The 21,477-nt window shown below is 32.7% G+C and overlaps 2 protein-coding genes across 7 annotated transcripts; one reads left to right on the plus strand and one right to left on the minus strand.

The window, feature by feature from the left end:
* The first annotated feature begins 2,051 nt into the window (after positions 1–2,051).
* On the plus strand, positions 2,052–7,166 carry LOC126971212 (TAR DNA-binding protein 43-like). 6 transcript variants are annotated; one of them, XM_050817390.1, is made up of 5 exons: positions 2,052–4,069; positions 5,320–5,451; positions 5,596–5,670; positions 6,075–6,166; positions 6,260–7,166. In XM_050817390.1, exon 1 carries the CDS (start codon positions 2,181–2,183, stop codon positions 3,489–3,491), a length of 1,311 nt encoding a protein of 436 aa, XP_050673347.1. In that variant the 5' UTR covers positions 2,052–2,180; the 3' UTR covers positions 3,492–4,069; positions 5,320–5,451; positions 5,596–5,670; positions 6,075–6,166; positions 6,260–7,166. The 6 variants fall into 6 exon arrangements, with proteins under 6 accessions (XP_050673347.1, XP_050673346.1, XP_050673348.1 ...); XM_050817389.1 differs by lacking the exon at positions 5,596–5,670; XM_050817391.1 differs by lacking the exon at positions 5,596–5,670 and having other exon boundaries at positions 5,320–5,421.
* An 8,296-nt stretch (positions 7,167–15,462) lies between these two features.
* LOC126971296 (E3 ubiquitin-protein ligase rnf168-like) lies at positions 15,463–20,585 on the minus strand. Its single transcript, XM_050817519.1, has 6 exons — positions 20,215–20,585; positions 19,962–20,091; positions 19,673–19,885; positions 17,881–18,058; positions 16,626–16,843; positions 15,463–15,676 (listed from the first exon to the last, which is right to left on the minus strand). The coding sequence occupies exons 1-6, from the start codon at positions 20,555–20,557 to the stop codon at positions 15,463–15,465; spliced, it is 1,296 nt and encodes a 431-aa protein (XP_050673476.1). The 5' UTR covers positions 20,558–20,585.
* Between the last annotated feature and the right edge of the window lie 892 nt (positions 20,586–21,477).

Genomic DNA, 21,477 nt, shown 5'->3' on the forward strand with positions numbered 1-21,477 from the left:
AAAATTCGTAACAAAAATTGTTAACAGTCACTTATATTTTGATAGAATGACATGTCACGTATGACACTCAAACCAAAACAAGCAAAAGAGTCGAATATATGTTAGAGCGAGACAGCGTTTGCCGCCATTATTTGTTATTTTATTGTTAGTTTATTATGAAGTATCAATTTGAATTTCAATACGCGTAAGCCTGATAAACAATCCTATAACCCGGACAAATTAAAAAGTCGTAGAACCTGGTGGTCAAGCTTGGTATTTGTTTCGAGAAAGAAAATTTGAACTTTCAAGTTCCAGTTGAATTATATAATAATTCAATATATGTAAACATTTTTAAATATTATTTCTAATATTGCGGAATTTATGTTTAAAATATTTAAATATATTTATTATTTAAAATAATATGCTAATGCTCTTACACAATCAATTTATAGTAGTATCTAAGGTTTAAAATAAAAGCATTACCCTATAGCTTGGGTATAACTATGTTATGGCAACATTCTGGTTGTCACTGTTTTAAGTTATGTTTATTTTGATTACGACAATCATTGTGATCACAGATCACAGACTATGGATCAAAAATCAATAGTTTTAAACAACGTTTCATGTAAAATGTATTTGATACGAGCTTATTACAAATTATATTGAAAACGTTAGGTGAAAAGTAATACTTACGTGTGAACGCTAACTCCTGAATCGTTACATTCTCCACGGCTTTGGCTCTACACTCAACACCCAACCATTAAGTTAACTTTCATAAGTTGAAAGGAATCCGTATCTCACGCCAAATATGTTTGAAAATAATAAAATCACAAAAATACTATTCACAAGCTCTAGTACATGACAGACCTTGTTTGTTTGCCATAAAGTTGACATGGGGCAAATAATAAAATGGGTTACGCGATAGAGATGCAAGATGCGCGATAGAATGGCTTTGTCTGGTGGTGAATCTAATATTATACCTCGCTGTAGCCACAAGACCAAATATAAATTTTGTTATTTGAGCCAATACAATACATGTTTTGATAATACACATTGGCAAGCTGCAAAAAGGGAGATTCGTTATTTAAAAGGAACGAAGAATGTAACTATCAGATATAAAAAATCAGGAATGCCACTAACAGGCACGTCTGACGCTGACTGGGCGGCATGTACCGTTGACTGTCGTTCATATACTGGTTATATTTTTAAGTATGATGGTGGCCTTGTCAGTTAAGCAACAAAGAAACAAAGGACAGTGGCTTTGTCAACAGCAGAAGCCGAATATATGACGATGACAGTAGCAATGAAGGAAACTTTACACTTTAAATATCTGTTGGAAGATATTGGATTTGTCAACAAACTGTTACGATATATAATGATAATGATGTTAGCAAACAATCTAATGACTGGTAAGAGATCGAAACATATGCAATAAGTATAAAGGAACATTTTATACGGGATTGTGTCCAGAAGAAATTAGTGACCACCCGTTACAAGAACACAGATAATATGGAGGCAGATCTTTTTACAAAGGCATTACCACAACCAAGACTGTTATAGCTTCTAAAGATGATAGGAGTCACTCAGACCTCAAGGTCATCGTGTGGGGGAGTGTCATACAGATCATAGACTTAGAATAGTGGTTTAGAAACTTATGGTTACTATGACTACAAAAGTAGTTATTATTAAGTTGTCATGAAAATAAACAGTTGTAATTAATTTATAAAATTGGTTTCTTATATTTAATAATGAGGAATGCACTGATTTACTCATAATCTACTGCTACTATGCTCTATCTCATATAACACCCGGTCTATCCCAGCCTAAGTTGTATATTCCTTGTCTTTTCTATTTGTAATGAAGTTACCGAGTACCGACGCTACTTCTGTAGAGTTAATTTTCTAAGATTCATAGTATTCACAGAATACCTACTTTTAGTTATCCTTGATCTATTGACTATTCTCTATTATTTAAATTGAAGCATTGGTTCAAAGAGAAATAATTAATGCATTGGTTGTTTCTACTTTCTCATTACCAGGCCATAAAATCTTATTTAAAAAAAACATTGGTTGCTGGCCAGCCATTTTGTTCTTGTAAAAATTGAATTTTGTTTGAGCAAATAACTAATTTATTTTATCATAATAAACTAATCTAAAAAGATATTTAGTTCTCAAATTAGTTTCATTTTATAAAAAAGAATTATGAGTAATAAGAATACATATAACGAAGATCTTTTTGATTACATTAAAGTTAGTGAAGATGAAGACGAGACCAATGCTGTAGAAATACCGTGTGAACTAGATGGCACCTTACTGTTGTCTACTCTAATTGCACAATTCCCTGGGGCATGCGGTCTTAAATACCGTCATCCCGAAAGCCGAGGAATTCGAGGTATACGCTTAAGTGATGGAAAATTACATCCTCCTACTGAGGCAGGATGGGGTAAACATTTATATCTCTGTGTATTTCCAAAAGAAAACAAACGAAAAATGGAAGATGTATCTTCGGAAAATTCAGCTGCTAAAACAAAGCGTTTAGAGAAAAAGTTAATATGTTCAGATCTTATATGCCTTGGATTACCATGGAAGTCAACTGAAGAATCAGTTAAAGAATATTTTGAACAGTTTGGTGAAGTAGTTATGGTTCAACTTAAAAAAGATAAGAATGGGGCTTTCAAAGGTTTTGGTTTCATTCGCTTTGCTACATATGCTTCTCAAATGAGAGCACTTGCCCAGAGACATAACATTGATGGTCGCTGGGTTGATGTACGTATTCCCAATTCTAAAGAGGGAGTTGTTCCTCAAATGCCATGTAAAGTATTTGTTGGCCGGTGTACTGAAGAAATGACAGCAAATGATCTCCGAGATTATTTCTCCAAATTTGGTGAAGTTACAGATGTTTTTGTTCCTCGTCCCTTCAGAGCATTTGGATTTGTCACTTTCTTGGATCCTGAGGTAGCACAAAGTTTATGTGGAGAAGATCATGTCATCAAAGGTGCCTCTGTATCAGTATCAAGTGCAGCACCAAAGATTAAAAGCAAAAATAATGATTCATATGGCTCCAACAATTGGGATGGAAATCGATCTGGTCCACCAGGAGGAGGGAACAATGGAGGCAACAGCAATATAGATTCTCTTAACATGCAAAACTTAGGCATTAACCCAAATTCAGGTGGTAACCCTAACTTTAATTTACCAATAAGCCTAGTTGCTGCAGCTCTGAACCAGGCTGGATGGGGTGGATTTTTAGGCGGACCTGGAAATTCTGGACCAAATAACTGGCAAAATGGTCCACCTCAAGGTGGAAGTTCAGGAAAGAAATGGAACAATAGTTCAAATTATAACCAAAATGGTCCACCAGCACCATGGAACCATGGAAATAATCAGGGTTGGAATGGGAAAAATAGCAATTGGAACCAAGGCTGGTCAGGAGGACAAGGGCAAGGCTGGAATGGTAATGGCTCTGGTCCTTCTGGTTCAAATAGTGGATGGAATAATAAGCCCCAGACATGAGGTGAGCTAGAGTGACCAAACCTTCTCATATATTGAGATATTTAATAACCATTTAAGTTTAGATTAAGTTTGCCGTTAAGCAATATTTTAAGTAAATAAATGTGACACAATGTCACAATATTATCGGTTGATTAACAATTTGCTGTAAGCCTGCTTCATAATCTACACTTAGTTTTCTAGAAGATGTGGTCCTTCCAAGATTATGACTGGATACTTGAATATGTCAAATATAATTTACTGAAGTGGGTTATTACTAATTATTGTAAGGTTGACAATGTTTTGAGATGTGAAATGGCATGTTTTGAGATGTGAAAAATAAAAGAGGTGTATTATGAGATGGATGTTTTACTTACATGAGTTGTTTCATATTAATTGAACAGAGAGGTATGTTTGTTTATTTTGTTTAATAAATAATTTAGAAATACTTAGCTCTCACAACTTTTTAAATATGTATGAAAGTAGATTTATATTCTGCGAGAGAAGGGTAATGCAGTCAGTGGCTGGATTGTGTGTAAGATGTGCAGACCTCTTGAAGATCAGATGGAAACAATATGATACGCAACATATGAAGTCAAGTGGTGAGTGTTTTGGTATGTTAATGATATTGTTTGTGGTGTTTATTATAATATGTTGTATGCTTTACGACCCACTGGTGGGCCTAGTGTACTACTCCATTCAAGCAAAGCCAAAGTCATACAGAAAATAAATTTGAGTGACTTCCAATGTACAGTTTTAGAGTTACAGAAAAAGGCTCCCAGGTGGTTCCTGTGGCCTCTTATAGAGGATTACGGAATTTCCCTTGGGCTGCAGGGTCATGTTACGGCTCACTTTGTTTGCTCTGTTTTAATATGGTTCATCTGTGATTAATATTATTTATATGATTCTTTTAATTGTTTTATTGTTGATTAATTAATACCAGATAGATAGATACTAAAAACATGTGCCAAAGTAAAATTGACTTCATAAAGTGCCTTAAGTTAAAAGTAAACACACAAACTTTTTTTGGATTTGAAAACCACACCATCCGGTTAGGGTAACAGAGCTGTACGACTCACTTACATGTGTGTTATGTTTGTTTGCTGCAATATGTGGCTTGTGGGAATGTTTTTCGACAAACCTCACCGACAGCTCAAGAGTGACCCCCATTACTTGAATGGTTCAGTAAAAGAAGGCTCACCAGTGAGTGCCCTGGACTGTATGGAAATAATCAATTTTTCATGCAGTGTTCAACATGTTAATGTGTGATTTGTGACCAAATAATTCACACAAGGATTATTTTGGTTGTTAACTTGTATTGTAGTCCGGATATTAATGTGATGCTTGCACTCTTTTGGGTTGATCAAGGCTCAGGGCTGTAAGGTTCTGGAGTGACACAAGATGAGGCAGTGTGAATTATTCATAATTAGAATGGCATCTTGTATACAGGGCATTTTCATGGTGACATTAAATGAACATACGGGTAGCATCTAACCTTAATTGTAAAAAAAAATCTATAATTTTAAGTACATAATTGATATTTTTAAACAAACAAATTATATATTTACGAAACAAAATTTTATCCTAACCTGGTTGCATAAGACGACACGAAGTAGGTGTCAGTGCCTACTTTAGCGCGCGGCTACTACATTTCTTAGAGGTTGTTCCAAAATTATATTATAGAAAATTGATTTATTTACCTGAGAAAAATATGTATTTTATTTTTGAATATTTTTTATGATTATGGTTAAAGTAGTTTGACCCGTGTGTTTATTTTATGTCACCATTGTAGCGTCATGTTGTATAACATTTTGCAAATTATTATTCTGTAACATTATTCTTATTATTACAGACTGAATTATACAAAATCTCAATGGGACTTCTATAATTGATATTGTCACAAAAAGACATTGGTAACATTTTCTTCGTAAGTCAATTATGCAGCAATAACAAGGTACATATTATTATGCCTGCTATTGGAGTGGTAAGTGAATCTGCCTCTTTAGGACTTGTTTTGGGTTCTATCCCAGCTAGGAACATTGCATATTTTTGTGTCTAGGTGGTTATTGTTATAAAAGTATTTTTGTTGGTAAAAATGATTTATTAGTAATTTCATGTTTGTTTCAAGACAATATATACTCTCTCAAGCATCTGACATTGGTATTTTGATCATGGGCCATCAAATTCATTGTACAAACAATAAGTGAGTAATTAATAAATAAACTACATTGTAAATTAAATTGTTAATTCATGGTTCACTTTAAGTCATTTGTTTCCAAAGCACTAGTATATTAGAATTGATATCAAAAAGAAAAACTATAGGAATCAATTGAGAAAATAAATGCCATTTTAAACCAGTTTGAACTGTAGCTGCAGTTCTGTAAAGAGGTTATGTTTTGTTAACCCTACAATCCTTAACAGGTTGTGTCTTGCATAGAGTTAATTTTGTCAATTCTACTAAGTGTCATTTGATTATGCAGATTTGAGAAATCTTGTATTGGGACTCACTTATGACCTTAGCTATTCTCATCTATTCTTGAAAAATTGTTTTCAAAATAAACTGGGATTAAATATAAATGGATCTTACATTAACAACTATAATTGCAGATGACACATTTTTTAAGAGGACTGAAATAAGAATATGCTGAACGATCTGTTTGGGATAAACAGGGAGGCAGTCTCAAAACTGATTTCAAAGAGTAATATATTTATAACTATACTACAGTAACAATAATATCTTAAACTATACAAAGAAATATGAGCAGACCGCTTGATGGCCATTTTTTTTACAGACAATAACATGAGCGATTTTCACCTGAAAGGAAAACCTGAGAGAAGAACTGATAAGAAGAAATTATGTACTAATGAATTATCAGTAGATGGTCATACCAAATATTAATATCAAAAGTTAATGAATATGGGTACCTCAGCGTAATAATCTCCCTTTATGATTAAATGGAAAGAGAAATTAAGGATAGTTTGTGGCAGGAAAAAACCCTTAGTATTAAAAAATGTAATGACAAAAATTACTATACAATATGTATAAATGAAAATGAAAAATATACAAGAGTACATGCCATTTTATGGCTGTGTAACATGGTCTCTGACCAAGAGAGACCATTGGCAAGACACCAAAGCAATGGAATTCTTAATTGGGCCATTGGGGCGTAAATCTTCAGCGGCGTTACTTCTGCATCCCCTTCATAAAGGACTGTCCATCACACCCCTGAGAAATAGATGTTAGTTTAGGGGACAGTAGCCGGTTATAAGACCTATAATTTTGCGTATTATCCCTGGTCAAGTAGCGAGCAAACTTCTTTGATGCCACTAGAACTGCGTTCTTTGTTTACTCAAATACAATTACGAACTAAACTTCAGCTAACTGTCAACTACCTGGTTGTGCCACACTGTATGGGTTGTTAATTTCAGAGGTCTGAACTTTCTCGAGCAACATGGTGGCCGCTATGTCTATACATACAAGTCGTGTTTGTGTGACGTTTAGTTTTTCTATATTTAATGCATGAATGTGCCCCGCGTACCTAGGGTCCCTCTATCTTCTACTGGATCAGTGGCGTAAAAGAGAGTAGGTATAGGTAGGAGATTCACCTCCAACCTTGTAGAAAGCCTATTCCTCTGTAATTATAAACTGTTTTTGTTAACTTCAAAACAATTTTGAATAAAATGCTATTTAAATATTTATTAATCTTTTATTAAGACACTACTGACTTTAATCAATTGTCTAACCTTTCAAAACCGTTCAAGTAGATGCTGGTTGTTTTTGTCTTGACTTGTCATTTAAAATATTAGGGTATGTATACCCTAATATTTACTAATACTTTAGTGTATGAAATTGTCCAATAATTAAATACTATATTTATTATATCGAAGTAGGTGTATCCTCATTATATATTACCTATCTCTTATATCTCACGGAAATCCAAGATAATGAAAATTGATAAAAAAAAAACAACTAATTATTAACTATTATTTCTTTGAAAGGTTTTATTTTAATCCAAAATATTCAGAAAGCCCTATTCATAAACTAGTCTATATAATCTCTCAATATAAAATAATCCATCATCAATTAGTGTATTATCATGCTTTTCATAGCCCTTATGGATTCGTCATATCTGTCTGTCTGAGTAAGAAAAAAGTGGCTGTGACATTGAAACTTGGTAAGTAGATGTATTATGTGAATCGTATTAAGATTTTCACACAAAAATAGAAAAAAGTAAGTTTTAGGGGTTCCCCATACTTAGAACGGAAACTCAAATTATTTTTTGTCATCAAACGTATTTGTCTTCAAAAATGATATTGAGGTTTCAAATATAATTTTTTTCTAAACTGAATAGTTTTTTTTATGAGATTAAGGGACGAGACGAGCAGGACGTTTAGTTGATGGTATTTGATACGCCCTGCCCATTGCAATGCAGTGCCGCTCAGGATTCGTGAAAAACCTGGAGACATAAGATGTTAAGTCTCATTTGCCCAGTAATTTCACTAGCTTCGGTGCCCTTCAGACCGAAATACAATAATACTTATACATTACTGCTTCACGGCAGAAATAGGTGTGGTGCCGTTGTGGTACTCATAACCTAGCAGGCAACCTGTGCAAATGATTCTCCCACTGGTAAAAGACAACAGTATACGCGAAAGACACTTCCAAAGTGGTGAAATGTGTGTGTGTGTCCCCTGTAACTTCTAAAATAAGAGAATGATAAAACTATAAAAATATATGATGTACATATAACCATGCAAACTCCCACCGAAAATTGGTTTGAACGAGATCAAGTAAGTATTTTTTTAATACGTCATAAATCGTAAACCGCAATTTACCTTTTATTCAATCAACTCATACATATAAAAAAGCATCAAAATGATTTGAGTTTTCTTTAGTGTTAATTCCGCCAATATTTGTCTTTATACAATTCGACACGTGTTTCGCCTCTACACGAGGCATCCTCAGGACGTGTTGACTCGCCAAAATCTGGCACGAGACTCAAATGTCTCGATGAGGATCAAATCATTTTGATAAATATGGATTTCCGGAAAGTAACGCACTTCAACATTTTTGGAACGAAGTTCCTTACGGCAGGCTTGAAGGAGATATGGATTTTGCTGCGGGACCGAACTGAAAAAAATGTGATAGTAAAACCGTAAGAAAAAGTCCGTGGAATAAAACCGTTAAATGAGACGTGCGCAGGCGCGACAGTCGTATACACAAGCGAGTAGTGTATAATACCTTTCTCTTTCCCCTTTTTTTTCAGCAATAGAATTTAATGGCGAGACTGATTAATAAGAATTACTTATAATAATAATAAACTTTTTTTGTAATTATTTCTATTTCTATGTACTTTTATGTTGTCAAACAAAAATAAAGAGATATTTTGTTATTTTAATTGATAATTTGGATTACGATTTTTTTTTTATTTTACGTGATTTATTTCCTAAAATACTGAATTTCCTAAATACTTTCCTGTACTTAAATGAAAACTAATCTGCAAAATTTAAGAGAAAAACCAACATGAAATTGAACACGATTTTTTTTTTACAACTTGTGTTGATTCTACATTAGCCGAAGGAACTTCGTTCCCACCTGGTGTCCCACGACACCACATCTTTTATGTATTTTTTTATAAAAAAGGATTTAATTTCATAATTTATTTGCAGCTACGGAACCCTTCATGGGCGAGCCTGACTCGCACTTGGCCGCTTTTTCAAACATGTAATTAAAAGAGGATATTGACATCCCAAAGTACGTCAAAATCCTGTTTTCATCATTTAGTAGGTCTGGAAATAAGGTGTAGAATCCCCAGTGCCCTTTCATGTTAATCGGATGAACCCAATAATTTCTTGACTTACTTTTCCGGCGATAGTATCTTGGGTACAAAATTCACAATGCAATTAATTGACGACGCGACTGTACTAGCGTCGACGGTAAGAACGTACAAAATCCGACCGACTTCCAATAAAAGGAAGAGGTTCTCAATCTATCGACCGGGTGAACCAATTTTGATGATTCTTTTTTTATTTGAAAGCTGGTGCCGCCCGTGTGGTCCCATTTCGATTCAAGGCCGCTTATGTCCCTACATCTGACAGACAAATGATTATTAATGTTTGGAATGTCTTACCAGCAACTATGATTTGGTGCTGACTAATATTATTAGGTACTTATGCTTTATCATTATAGGAAGCTCAGCCTTCCTATTTTAAGATTCCGGTATTTTTAAAAATAAAATTATTGTAATAATTTCAATGGTTTTACTATACACAAATTACATAATATACAGATACAGTAATAGGTTATTTTATAATAATGTTACATATGGTAAATCACAACAATTTAATTTGCCACAAACTTCAAGTTTTAACTCTAGAATTATATAGGGACTAATTTATATCACCATTATGTGGCATATCACAGCAAGCATATAAAGAAAAGTTACAACTATCAAAACATCCATTATCCGATTCTCATTAAGCATGGCATAATCCCAAATGGCGCCGTTTGTTGACAGGAAGTGCACGCACGTAATCAGTTACTTTACTTCCCTTCATTATTAGTACACAGGCAAAGGGTACAAGCTCATACAGCCATACTTTTCTATACATCAAGCATAGATATTGGGACAATAACCAAGAGCATTGATATACTTTCCATAACTAAGGCCATTCGTAGGAATATAATCTAAACTGGGTTTTCTTTTAAATGTGATTCGCACGCTGTGATCCCCCCCTATTCTTACTGTAATAATACCAAAATAAAAACATTTTTTGAGGTACTGTTTCCTAGTTGTCTATGGTGGGTTGTAGTTTGTAGGCACGAGGCAAAGAAGAAAGTCTCAATACACTCCGTTGTTAATCGTACTCGTTCTTTCGAGAAATTATATAGATTATTAAATTAACCATAAGATATAGATAATTTTAAAAATAGAATACAGAGAGCTACTTGCAATCTTCCTTTATATATTATAACCGGACAGTATCGATTTCCGAAAATAATAAATGGTCAAACAAAAATAATAATGATACACAATCGAAATATTTTCGAAGGTGTTATATAAAGTTAATTATTTATGTGTTATCTGAATTTACCTAATGACATGACTGAGAAGTAATGCTGACATCTACGCCCCCAAAACAACGAAATTCAATAACTGTGTTAAGCGCGTGTGAACGCATAATATTAAATTCACTGTGAGACCGGTAATGGGATGAGTGCGGTGTAAGCATCAGGTAGCACAAATTGTGAGACCTCGTCCACATACACACAAAGCTAAACGAAAAAATCACTTTTATACTCGACTTCTATGTACTCTCTTTTTTTTGTTTCAAAGCTTTTTCTTTTGGCGAATTCGTTATAAGTTTCCCGGCGCGGTATAAACATTAAATATAACCCCAAAAGCATGCATAGACAACTGCCAAAATTAATCTCAAATTCGTATATCAATGATCTTGACGAGAACAGTTAAGATTTAGGATTCTATCATACAATTCAGTTCTAAGATAAGTTAATTGACCAGATTAATTATTACAGAGATCATTTCAATGCTGACAGTTATACCTACAGCCTATCTGCCACTGACCTGTATAAATACCACTGGACAGGCTGTTTCATATGTTAGACGGCAAATTTTTTGTGCCTATTTGAAGCGCCACTTGCGAGCGTCCAGAGAACTAATTTTGACGTATAAAACAAATGGCTAGTGAAGCGTTCAAAATACTCTGAAATATTTTTGCATTTTGAATTCATTTCGGCCGTTTTTTGTGTTATTTATACTTCAGGCATGAACGTAATAAAGTACACATTTTTTTTGCAAATAGTTTTCCTATCGATGATTCTTTAGCTGAGGTTGTCATCACTAGTTTTAGTACCGCAGACTCTCGCTACATGGCCAACAGCGCCAAAATGGCGAATTTCAAACAGGCACAAAAGCACTTTGACAGCCGCCAGTTCAGTGGTATGTAGAGGTCAGTGCTATCTGCACTATACACTTAGAATACACTAGCGTATACCTAACCGATTTATACGTAACAAATTTTGATTTGTCAATGTGTGATACTTCCAAGGAGCTAATTCCAAGCGCGGCTGACTGTTTACGACTTATCAATCAAAATCAGTCACAATAACTATAGACTCGCTTTTCTTTTCTCTTTCTGTATCTCCGTTAGAGATGTTCTCACTCAACGCTATGTTCGTCTTTCATCTTTACGCTAGTATATTTAATAAGTCTGTGTGCACAATGCAAATCTAATTTATAACAAACACCTATTATATAAACAACTTTATCTACACCCATACTTTAAATTCTCTATTAAAGATTCTGAAACAGTTAGCTTATTACCAACATTAAAACACCCTATGTCGTAATAACCATTACATCATCCAAACGAGTGTTGTAATGTTGTACTGAATTTCATAACAACACTCCTTGGTTTTTTTTTTCGATCCCTTCATGCGCAAAGAGTTTCAACATACAGCCACATTCTTATTGCTCGATGCGTGGTATCTGTATGAATTTCAAAAAAGAACATTTTCGTTTACGCGCGTTCCACACTACCAGAACGTGGCGCACCGTAAAAAAAAGTAGGTTATTCGAAACCCCGCCATTTTTATTGAAAAAATGAGCGATTCAAGTTTTGACAGCACGCCGCCGGATATTTAAAACGCTGCAAAAGAACTTAATATTCAAGTGAATTTTAATAATTATTGCACTATACAAAATCTAAATTACTACTAAAATAAATAATTCTTGAGTTTATTTGTATATAATCAGTAATGGATGAGATTAGGTTACTACTAGGACGGCTGGCTGTTTTAATGTTAGCAGTAAGCAACCTGTTTCAGAATCTTTTAAAGGATTCATATTCTGGGTGTAGATAAAGTCTTGTATGCAACTGTTGATAATTAGGTATTAAAACACTCATTCGTGTTTTAATACCCCATACACAACAGTTGCATAAATAACTAAAAACCTCTGCTATTTAAAAAAAAATACATTACGATACATTTATATAGTTATACAATAGTTTTTCAAAGCAGATCAATTTACAAAATTTCAAGAGATATATATATGACACTATTACTTGTACAGCAGTGTCGGTCCATTAATATTTTAGGATACAGTACAAAATTTAATTGACACTGAGTGCCACACTAAAACTAATCGAAACTTAATATTAATTACAGTCATTTATAAATATTCTATTGATTACCACAGTACTTTTTGCAGTTGAATTAATATGAAGGGTATTTAAATATTGTTATGTAAAATTGATTCATATAAATAGTTATGCTATAAATTATGTACCTACTTTTTGACATATTTTATAGTTTCAATCGGTGAGACACAGTAAAGAACAACAAGCTGTGCTTGTTTACCCTGGTAGATGAGTGTTTAACATAAAAATGTAATATAAACAGGGGTTAAATTAAACATTTTTGTATGGGTGCCAACGATGTTTTCTTTAAACTGTGCTGCACAGGGTCACCTCCTATTTTTATGGAAAGGAGGGCAAACGACACTTACACGGGTCACGTGATGTTATGTGATCACCGCCGCCCACATTATCTTGTAACACCAGAGGAATCACAGGAGCGTTGCCGGCCATCTACTAGGCTCCGTAAAATTGCTAAATATTTTAAAGTGGATTGTGTTGTATTTTATAATAAACTCCCAAATGAAATTAAAATGTTACCTATTAAAAAATTTAAATGTATCGTAAAAAATAAATTAACATCTAAGGCCTATTATAGCGTGAAAGATTATTTGAATGATAAAGATAGTTGGAATTCTAAATTTTTTAATGAATATTGTTATACTCATTTGAATGCTATTGTAACTTTTGTACTTCATCCTGACTTGCACTAAATAACTTATAAAGTTTTACAGTGAATAAAGATTTTTTGACTTTGACTTTATGAAACGTATACGCGCTTTTTTTCTAATAATTATAATCTCCTTGTTCCCCGAATATTTTTGAATGTAATTTAATTATTATTTTTAAAAACAATATATCTTATACACCCCTTATTGTTATTAAAAATGTAATAGTATTTGATTTTAATTTAAATATTGAATTTAAAAGTGACATCAAAAAGAATTCTAAAGGAAATGCCTTTTATGCCTTGTTCCAAACAATATGAATAGGTAGTACTTAAAAAAAATCAGCGCGGAATTGCTTAGAAGGAAACCGTCTATATAGCTAATGCTTTTGTACTAAACAAGAGGTTATAGTCTGCGCACAATTTACAATCGTAAATAGAGAGCTCGCTGACCAAAAAAATAATGAAGAGCTGATGCAGAAAGCAACCTAAGTGGCTTAGCGGCACTGCATTGTATAGGGCAGGGCGTATTACTTACCATCAGAAGAACATGATTGTTCGTAACAACTTCGCTTCAACAAAAATTTAGATACACGATGTATTTTTAGCTCAGTGTTTGTGATTTTATCGCAAACCAAACCAATAACTGCCACTTTTTTTTCACAAAATGCCACATAACTTTGTAAATCTTGGGGACAGCTATAAATAAATCTCAAATATATTATAATAACTTTCTTCCATCGCGTTAAGCGGCGTCGAATGTTCTCAATGCAAATGTCTTTTTTTTTAAGTAATTTTATTTAATTATACGATCGTGTAGACGTATTATTGACATGCTTCCTAAGCTCATTATAAAAATTACTGTAATAGCTCCCAGTTATTGTGTATTATATTTAATAATATTATGTGCACTTTAATCCAAAAATGTTTAATCCCCCTATTTTTTGATGGTCTTAACAATAGTGTTTCTATAAATAAACATAGTTTTATCTCTTATTTCTATTGTTCTGCTGAATATAAAAATTATTTGAGACCTTTTTTTTTACCACATATTTTAAATTCAAAAAAGACTGCAGGCGATATTATTTACTGTTTCATTTAATGTTAAAAAAGTATTGTTATAGCCATTATTCAATAAATATACAAATTTAATTTGTAACCAAATATTATGTACGATGCGAGACTCGACTCTCGGGTTCGACCCGAGTGCTCTTTCCCGAGTCCTGGAGTCTTGCATCGGTCATAAATTTTGGTTATAAATTAAATTTGAATAATTAATCCCAGAAATGAGGAGTACCACTTTAAAAATAACAAATTGTCTATAGAAATATTTGTATGATTGGAACTTTAGTCATTAAACCTACTAGTCACACATTTGGATAAAAAAGAAATAATTCGGAATGCTATTCATAAGAGTTACTATACATTATTGTATATATTTTAAAATAAATTAAAGTTTCACTTTTTTTGCTGATCTAATAGAGTCTGTTAATGTGATCTGTCGCTTGGCAGCATTCCGTCGCAGTTGTCTTTTCCCATTCCATTCCGCTTCCATCTTACACGCTAACTCATAATCTTTCTTCTCTTGTTCGATAAGTGCTTCAATTCTCAACTGCTCTTGCAAAATATTATTAACATCATAATTACCTAAGGGGTTAGGAATATTGTTGATATCAAGGCTTACCTTATTATTGTTCATAGCATTTGAAAGAAATGCCGGGGAAGCTGTATTTGTTTGGGAATTACCTCGTTTATTATTGCTCCTCAAATTAACCTTTCGTTCTGATGCTGACTTTTTACCTTCAATTGATCTCTTTTTTGGAGTTGTTTCATTATCTTTTTTTGAAATACAACCCATTGATCTTGTTCGCCTGAGTGACCCGTTCGCTTCATCTGTTAAATTTCTATTAGTACTATGTGTGTCAATATTAGACGGCTCCATATGTATTTCACTCGGATCATCTGTAGTTTGTATAAATTTTGTTTGCTTGCTAGTCTTTCCTGTGTTTTCCTGTTAAATATTTGTTGAAATTATAAACTAGTATAACATAAAACCATAAAAAAAATAAAATGTTCTTTAGTAAAGCAAGTATACTAACATTAGTAAAAAAAACTGAATATCTACTTTATATTCAAAACATTCAGTTAATAAAAACAACTGAGATAAACTTAAGTCATAAATACCTCTTTAGACCATAGTTTGCTAAGAGCTATAACAAAAGCCGATGGCAATCTTTGTGCTAATGATGTACTTCTTAAGTGGCATAAGCTGTCAATATACTGGGATCTGCTCGGTGGATTATCATTGTGTTTCAGTGTTTTAGTTCCATTCTCTAAACGCAGGCCTGGCACACGAAGCGGTAAGCAATTATTTGGTTTATAACTAAAATCATTAGGATGGCATGTTAAAATTTATAACTTATTCATAATCTTTATATATAAAAATTTCATGTCACATTGTTTGACCGCATAGAGAGATAGGGAAGTTTTTTTATTTCGATCCATAAACTTAAATATTTTTGAAGTGAAAACTTCCTTAGCAGCGTTTGCACTTTTCTTGGGATGGGTATAAAATGTTATACTCGCGTGACCTGATCGAAAATTCGTAAGACAGTCATTGAAATTATGAATGAAAGTTGATTTTTCTGAGAGATAGACTTATTAATGTTAAATAATTGTAATAGTTCTGAAGTGTTAAATTTTTTATGTAATATAAATTGTCATTTTTGTGTATGATAGCGCAATAAATGAATATTGTATTTACCACATAAATACTAGTACATTTATACCATTCCAAAATATTCAAAAATTAACAACATTAATGTTCATCCCTTCTACGGGCACTCCCTTAGTGAAATCCATATTTTATTCTATTCTTTCTACTGTGGCGTCTGGGGTAGGTACACCACAAGTTAGCCAATGTCACATACTATCACACAGATTGTTCATAAAAATGTAAATTAACTGTCACCTCATAATTATGTATCGACACCATTGACTGAGACAGAAGAGGTTATAAAAATTTAGTATAAAAAATATTATTAGTATTTACTTATGTAATACAAATAGTGTAGGGGTCACCAGACATTAAGTGATCACTTCCAACCACACTCTCTCGCAACTACAAGAGAATGATTCCTGTGTTGCCAAACTTTTAGAAAGGTTGCACATTTTTTAAAGTACCCATGTTTAAATTATGGACACACCATGCAAGAAAGCTCATTCCACAGTTTCATTTAACAATGAATTTACGTAGGTCTGAGATTTTACTAAATTCGGTTGTTGAAAACTTTTGTGGTGTCTATCCAGTATATTAGTATAATTCTCCGTACCTTGTAGTTATTGTTTCTTCTATAGGTTTGAAGTAACATAGTTCTTGCTGCATTGAATCTACACTACCAGTCTCAATTGTTCTTTTTTCAACAACCTTACTCTTGTGAGGAATCAACTTAAGTGACGGTAGAGGTAGAGAAACGAGTAGAGATTGAATACCATTTTTCGTTTTAGTTGTCTTGTCATTTATTTCCTTACTATTTTGAATGGCACTTTCCTAAAAGCATACATAAGTTTTTATATATGATTTTCAAAGAAACTCTACAATTAATGATAATTGTTTAATATTCAAAGCAATTATTTTCAATAACGACATCATAGTGAAGTATGACCATCATCTCAGGAAAGACTACAAGAAATTTATATAAGAAAAACTAAAGTAACTATAACATAATAAAACCATTCTGCATGTGTATGTCAGTAAATTATGTCATTCCACAAAATAATTCAGCCACTTTTCTTCTAATTTTTAGAACATTATTTTAGAAATTAAAACAATAATCGTAAGCTATTTTTCTAATAGAATAAAAAAAATATCATACAAAATAAAAATATAATATATAATAATATTGACACACTATTACACAAATTGTCTTGGCTATTAGGCATAGCCTGTACTACAGGTACAAGACAACGATATATTTAATACAATATACTTACTTAAACATACATATAAACATCCATGACTGGGAAACAAGCATCCATATTCATCATATAAATGATTGCACCTACCAGGATTCAACCCGTGACCTCTATAGCTTAATAGTCAGGGTCATCAAAAAATGTTTTAATATAGAAAATTAATTTGAAAAAGTACTATAAAAGCATGTATGCAAAATCGATCGCCTCAGTTCCAGTTCAAGTAGTGCAGCTTGAGGTTGTATCACTCACACATTATGCTCTCCATAACAAGCACAGTTGTGATAATGTTATAAAACATAGTTTAAGAACAGCTGAACAAAATTGACTGAAATCAGTCTTTTTATCAGCCTCTTGGCAAAATTTATGTGATGTTAGCAAAGCTATGAACAAAAAAGATTGAGACACATTGTGAGCATAACCTGTGTGAATTAACGCCAGTAAAGTGATCAATGTGTTCCATTTTGTAATGAGCTACATTTTTTCTACTACAATTCAGTTCAATTTAATTAGCTACAATTCAAGTCTACCCATTGTGTATGACGGGTAGGCGATGTACATGCAAATGTATTGTTGATTAAGCCTGCATAAATTAGAACAGCATATTTTTACTACCTTGATCTTTAGATTCTTCCCATTTTCTTTATTCCATGCATCTTTTACTCTTACATCCAGAAAGTTTAAAATTTTACTACTACTGTTTTGAGGTTCCGGTTTTGTGTTATTTTCTAAATTAGATGGCATTCTTGAATTTAATTCATTTGTATCTTTATCCTCAGCGCTCACAGAGGTTCTGTAAAAGGAATTTAAACATAAAAAATTAAATAGTGAGTAAGTAAAAATAAATGTAAAAAAATTATATGTTAGGTTAGCAATATTACCAAGATATTTAAATATAAGCAATTTGTTATTTTTAAAGTGATATTTCTAAGTCCCTAAATTCTGGGATAAATTAAATTTGCAACTAAAATTGCCAAATTTAAACTTCACGCCCGTATTCTGTGCGTTTGGTAATTAACCCGGACAAGTACGGCCTGATTTTGCTGACGTCATAAGACAGCAGCGTGACTCTCCCACATGTAAAAAGCTCTTAGTTTACTTTTGGACTCCCCTATTCTTTTTACGCCCCGGTAATTGTTAGCAGGCTATTCAATAAACCTACAATTGTGATTGCAAATTAGATTGTTGATTCAGAAATTTCTCATGATGATACTACTAACAGTATGCACACTGCAAGCCACTAGCTATTCAGTTTTAATTAATTATTTGTAACGCAGCAAACAACCACATACTTTTGTGATTACTAGTAAATATGGTCCTAATAGGTCCACTGTGTAAACAAGTCACTGAGTAAATCTGATGTTGATTCAAAAATCAACTTACATTTGTTTTCCAACTAAACTGAACCATTTATTCATCAATTTTAGTAATAATTGCCATTACCAGTACTGTATCTGTACGGTAAAGAGTTATATTACCAAATTGAAAATGCATCTATAAATATTTGAATCAACTTTGCCAAATTGATTCTGCAAAAATATGGTTTGATGTTCAATGACAAAGACAAAATGTTCCATATTTACCATAAACTTAATAATGCTACTTTCTGCTATAGTTAGTCAATAGCAAACTGACAAACTATATCATAAAATTACTAACTGCCCCTTAAGCAAAAAAATATTGTAAGAAAAATAACATGGGAAAACAAAATTAAACATTCAGATTTTTTTAAATAAAAACACATGTATAAATGAAATGAATACATAAATTTTACACCTACTTTATGAACAACACAATATATTTATGATGTATTAGTTACCAACGCAAAACCTATTACAATATTATAATTGTTTTTATATTTAATTTCTATTTATAGACATAATGATTACCAGCATAAAGTTTAAGATTGATTTAATGGATAATTATTGAAACTAAAAGCTCCATTTATTTGATTGTATAAAATAAGCATTTCAAGTATAGAAGATATTGCAATTTAAATGAAATACTAGCTGACCAGACAGACATTGTTCTGTAGATAATAATAAAAAATACTCTTTTATAGGAATTTGCCAATAAAATTTCAAAACACCAAGAATTATTTTGTAAATAATGCTCCCTGTTGTTATAATGAAACTGTTTCACAGCGGAACTGTCAAACCGTGTGTCACTAAATTCTCTCATAGAAAATATGTCCATACAAAACAAATATTAAAAATAAAAATGATTATGGGTCCCAAGTCGAAATAAAAAATATCCTATCTCTCAAGTTGGACCAAACTGCACTCCATGAAGAAATCTCCATTAAAATCCGTTCATTAGTTTAGGAGTCCATCGCGGACAAACAACGTGTCACATAATTTATATATATTAAGATATTAATTTAAATTTAATTATATAAGATACTTGCCCATTAACTTGGCTTCTTAAATTAGGCATATAACTATCGATAGTTACAGATTTCAGTCTTGGCTTTAGTATTTTTTTATTTACTTTCTTTTTCTTTGATAATTCAAAATTGTTTTTATCCATTCCATGTTGTAACTTCTTTGCTAATATTTCATCGCTTTTGAGGCTTTCTAAATATTTTTTATGTGCTTCTTCTTCTTCTTGCTTAAGCCTCCTGTTAAAAAAAAATAAAAAGTTGTTTAAACCTGAAACTATTTATTTAAGCAAATATAACTCAATTCAAGACTCACTGAACTAGAATCTGTGTTTCATGAATATGTTTTTGTTCAAGCTTTAATCTTTCTGCCCTTAGCCTCTGCAGTTCAGCTTCATATTCAGATCTGATTTCTCCAGGTTCACTCAGCCGAGGTATTGGTGTCTCTGAGTAAAATTATAATGTGAATCACATATCAAGAATTTTACATAATCATACCGAACACTCTTATTATTGTATTTGTTACATTATAGTTTTAAGTAAACAATTTAGGCCAGAAATACACAAACCTGGTGATATGCACTTATCGTCTCCCCTTAGTTTCTGAGATACCTCTTCACTAAACTTATTTTGAATGAAGTCCCACAAGCGAAAGTTTAACAAAGCTCTCTTTTTAGTTGATGTTCTAAGCCAAGAACCGATTCGTAATCGACATAGTGGACAACACAAAGCATTATTTTCTATAGTTCCTCTAAAACAATGGTGACAAAAGTCATGGTAACAGGGTAAAGTTACGGGCTCAATCAAAATTGACTGGCAAATGGAACATATAACATCTCTATACTCTAATTTATCCAATTTAATTAATTTATTCTCATTTTTGAACAACCGCTTGCTCGACTTGGCCGCCATTTTTATTTCCAATGTTTTGAATTTTTGATTCCACCGCTGATTGTGAATTTGTGACATTATTATTTATGGCACGGGATGCAAGTCCGTAGGCACGTTTGTGACAATTGTGAGTTGTGGTTGTGAATAAATGCTTGCGAGTGATAGGAAGTGACATTCAGTGAATTCATATATTGAATAACGGAATCATTTTAATTCAAGAAACGCTTCAAATTCACACTTTTAAGTAAATATATTCTCAAAATATGTTATTGTTGATGTAATTGTACCCAATGATATTATAGTATTAATAAAGATAGATATGTCACTAGCGCGCCGAAAATCAATCGCCTAAATGGAGTCAATTGGTTCCTTTGGTCGTAGTCGCTCTCTCGATACGAAAACGGTACGCACGCGTTTGTTGTTGACAGAATTACTTATTTTTTGATATAGGTACACCATTAAAATTCCGTCTTGTGTTATGGGAAGATGCAGTAATTACGAAAGTAAAAAGAGATCATAGATTTACACACCACAGTTAAGAAATCATGAATTATAACATTTTGATTTCATTACATCTCCGATCGCCGCCAAGCCGAATCAAGCCGAATGCCGCAACGTGACTCGAGTCTCGAGTGCGGACCTAGATTAACGTACAGAAATGGCGAAATATTGATGCTGTCTGTTTCGGGATTATCGAGGTAGTATATTTTAGGTAATGATGTAAAAAAAGCGTTGTTCCAGTGAATGTATTACGAAATGTGAACTATCAAACTACAAGAACAAGTTTTAGAGTAGGTAGCGGAAGTAGACAGTGAGTGCTATTTGCTTACGTAGGAGTTTTTTTCAATAACACTGTCCCTTTCAGCATATCCCTTGCTTACTGTAAAAGAATCAATGGATCATTTTCTTCTTCTCCCATTACCTTATTGTAATAAACCCTC

The sequence above is a fragment of the Leptidea sinapis genome, chromosome 23 (genome assembly GCF_905404315.1).
Source record: "Leptidea sinapis chromosome 23, ilLepSina1.1, whole genome shotgun sequence".
Classification (NCBI taxonomy): Eukaryota; Metazoa; Arthropoda; class Insecta; order Lepidoptera; family Pieridae; genus Leptidea; species Leptidea sinapis.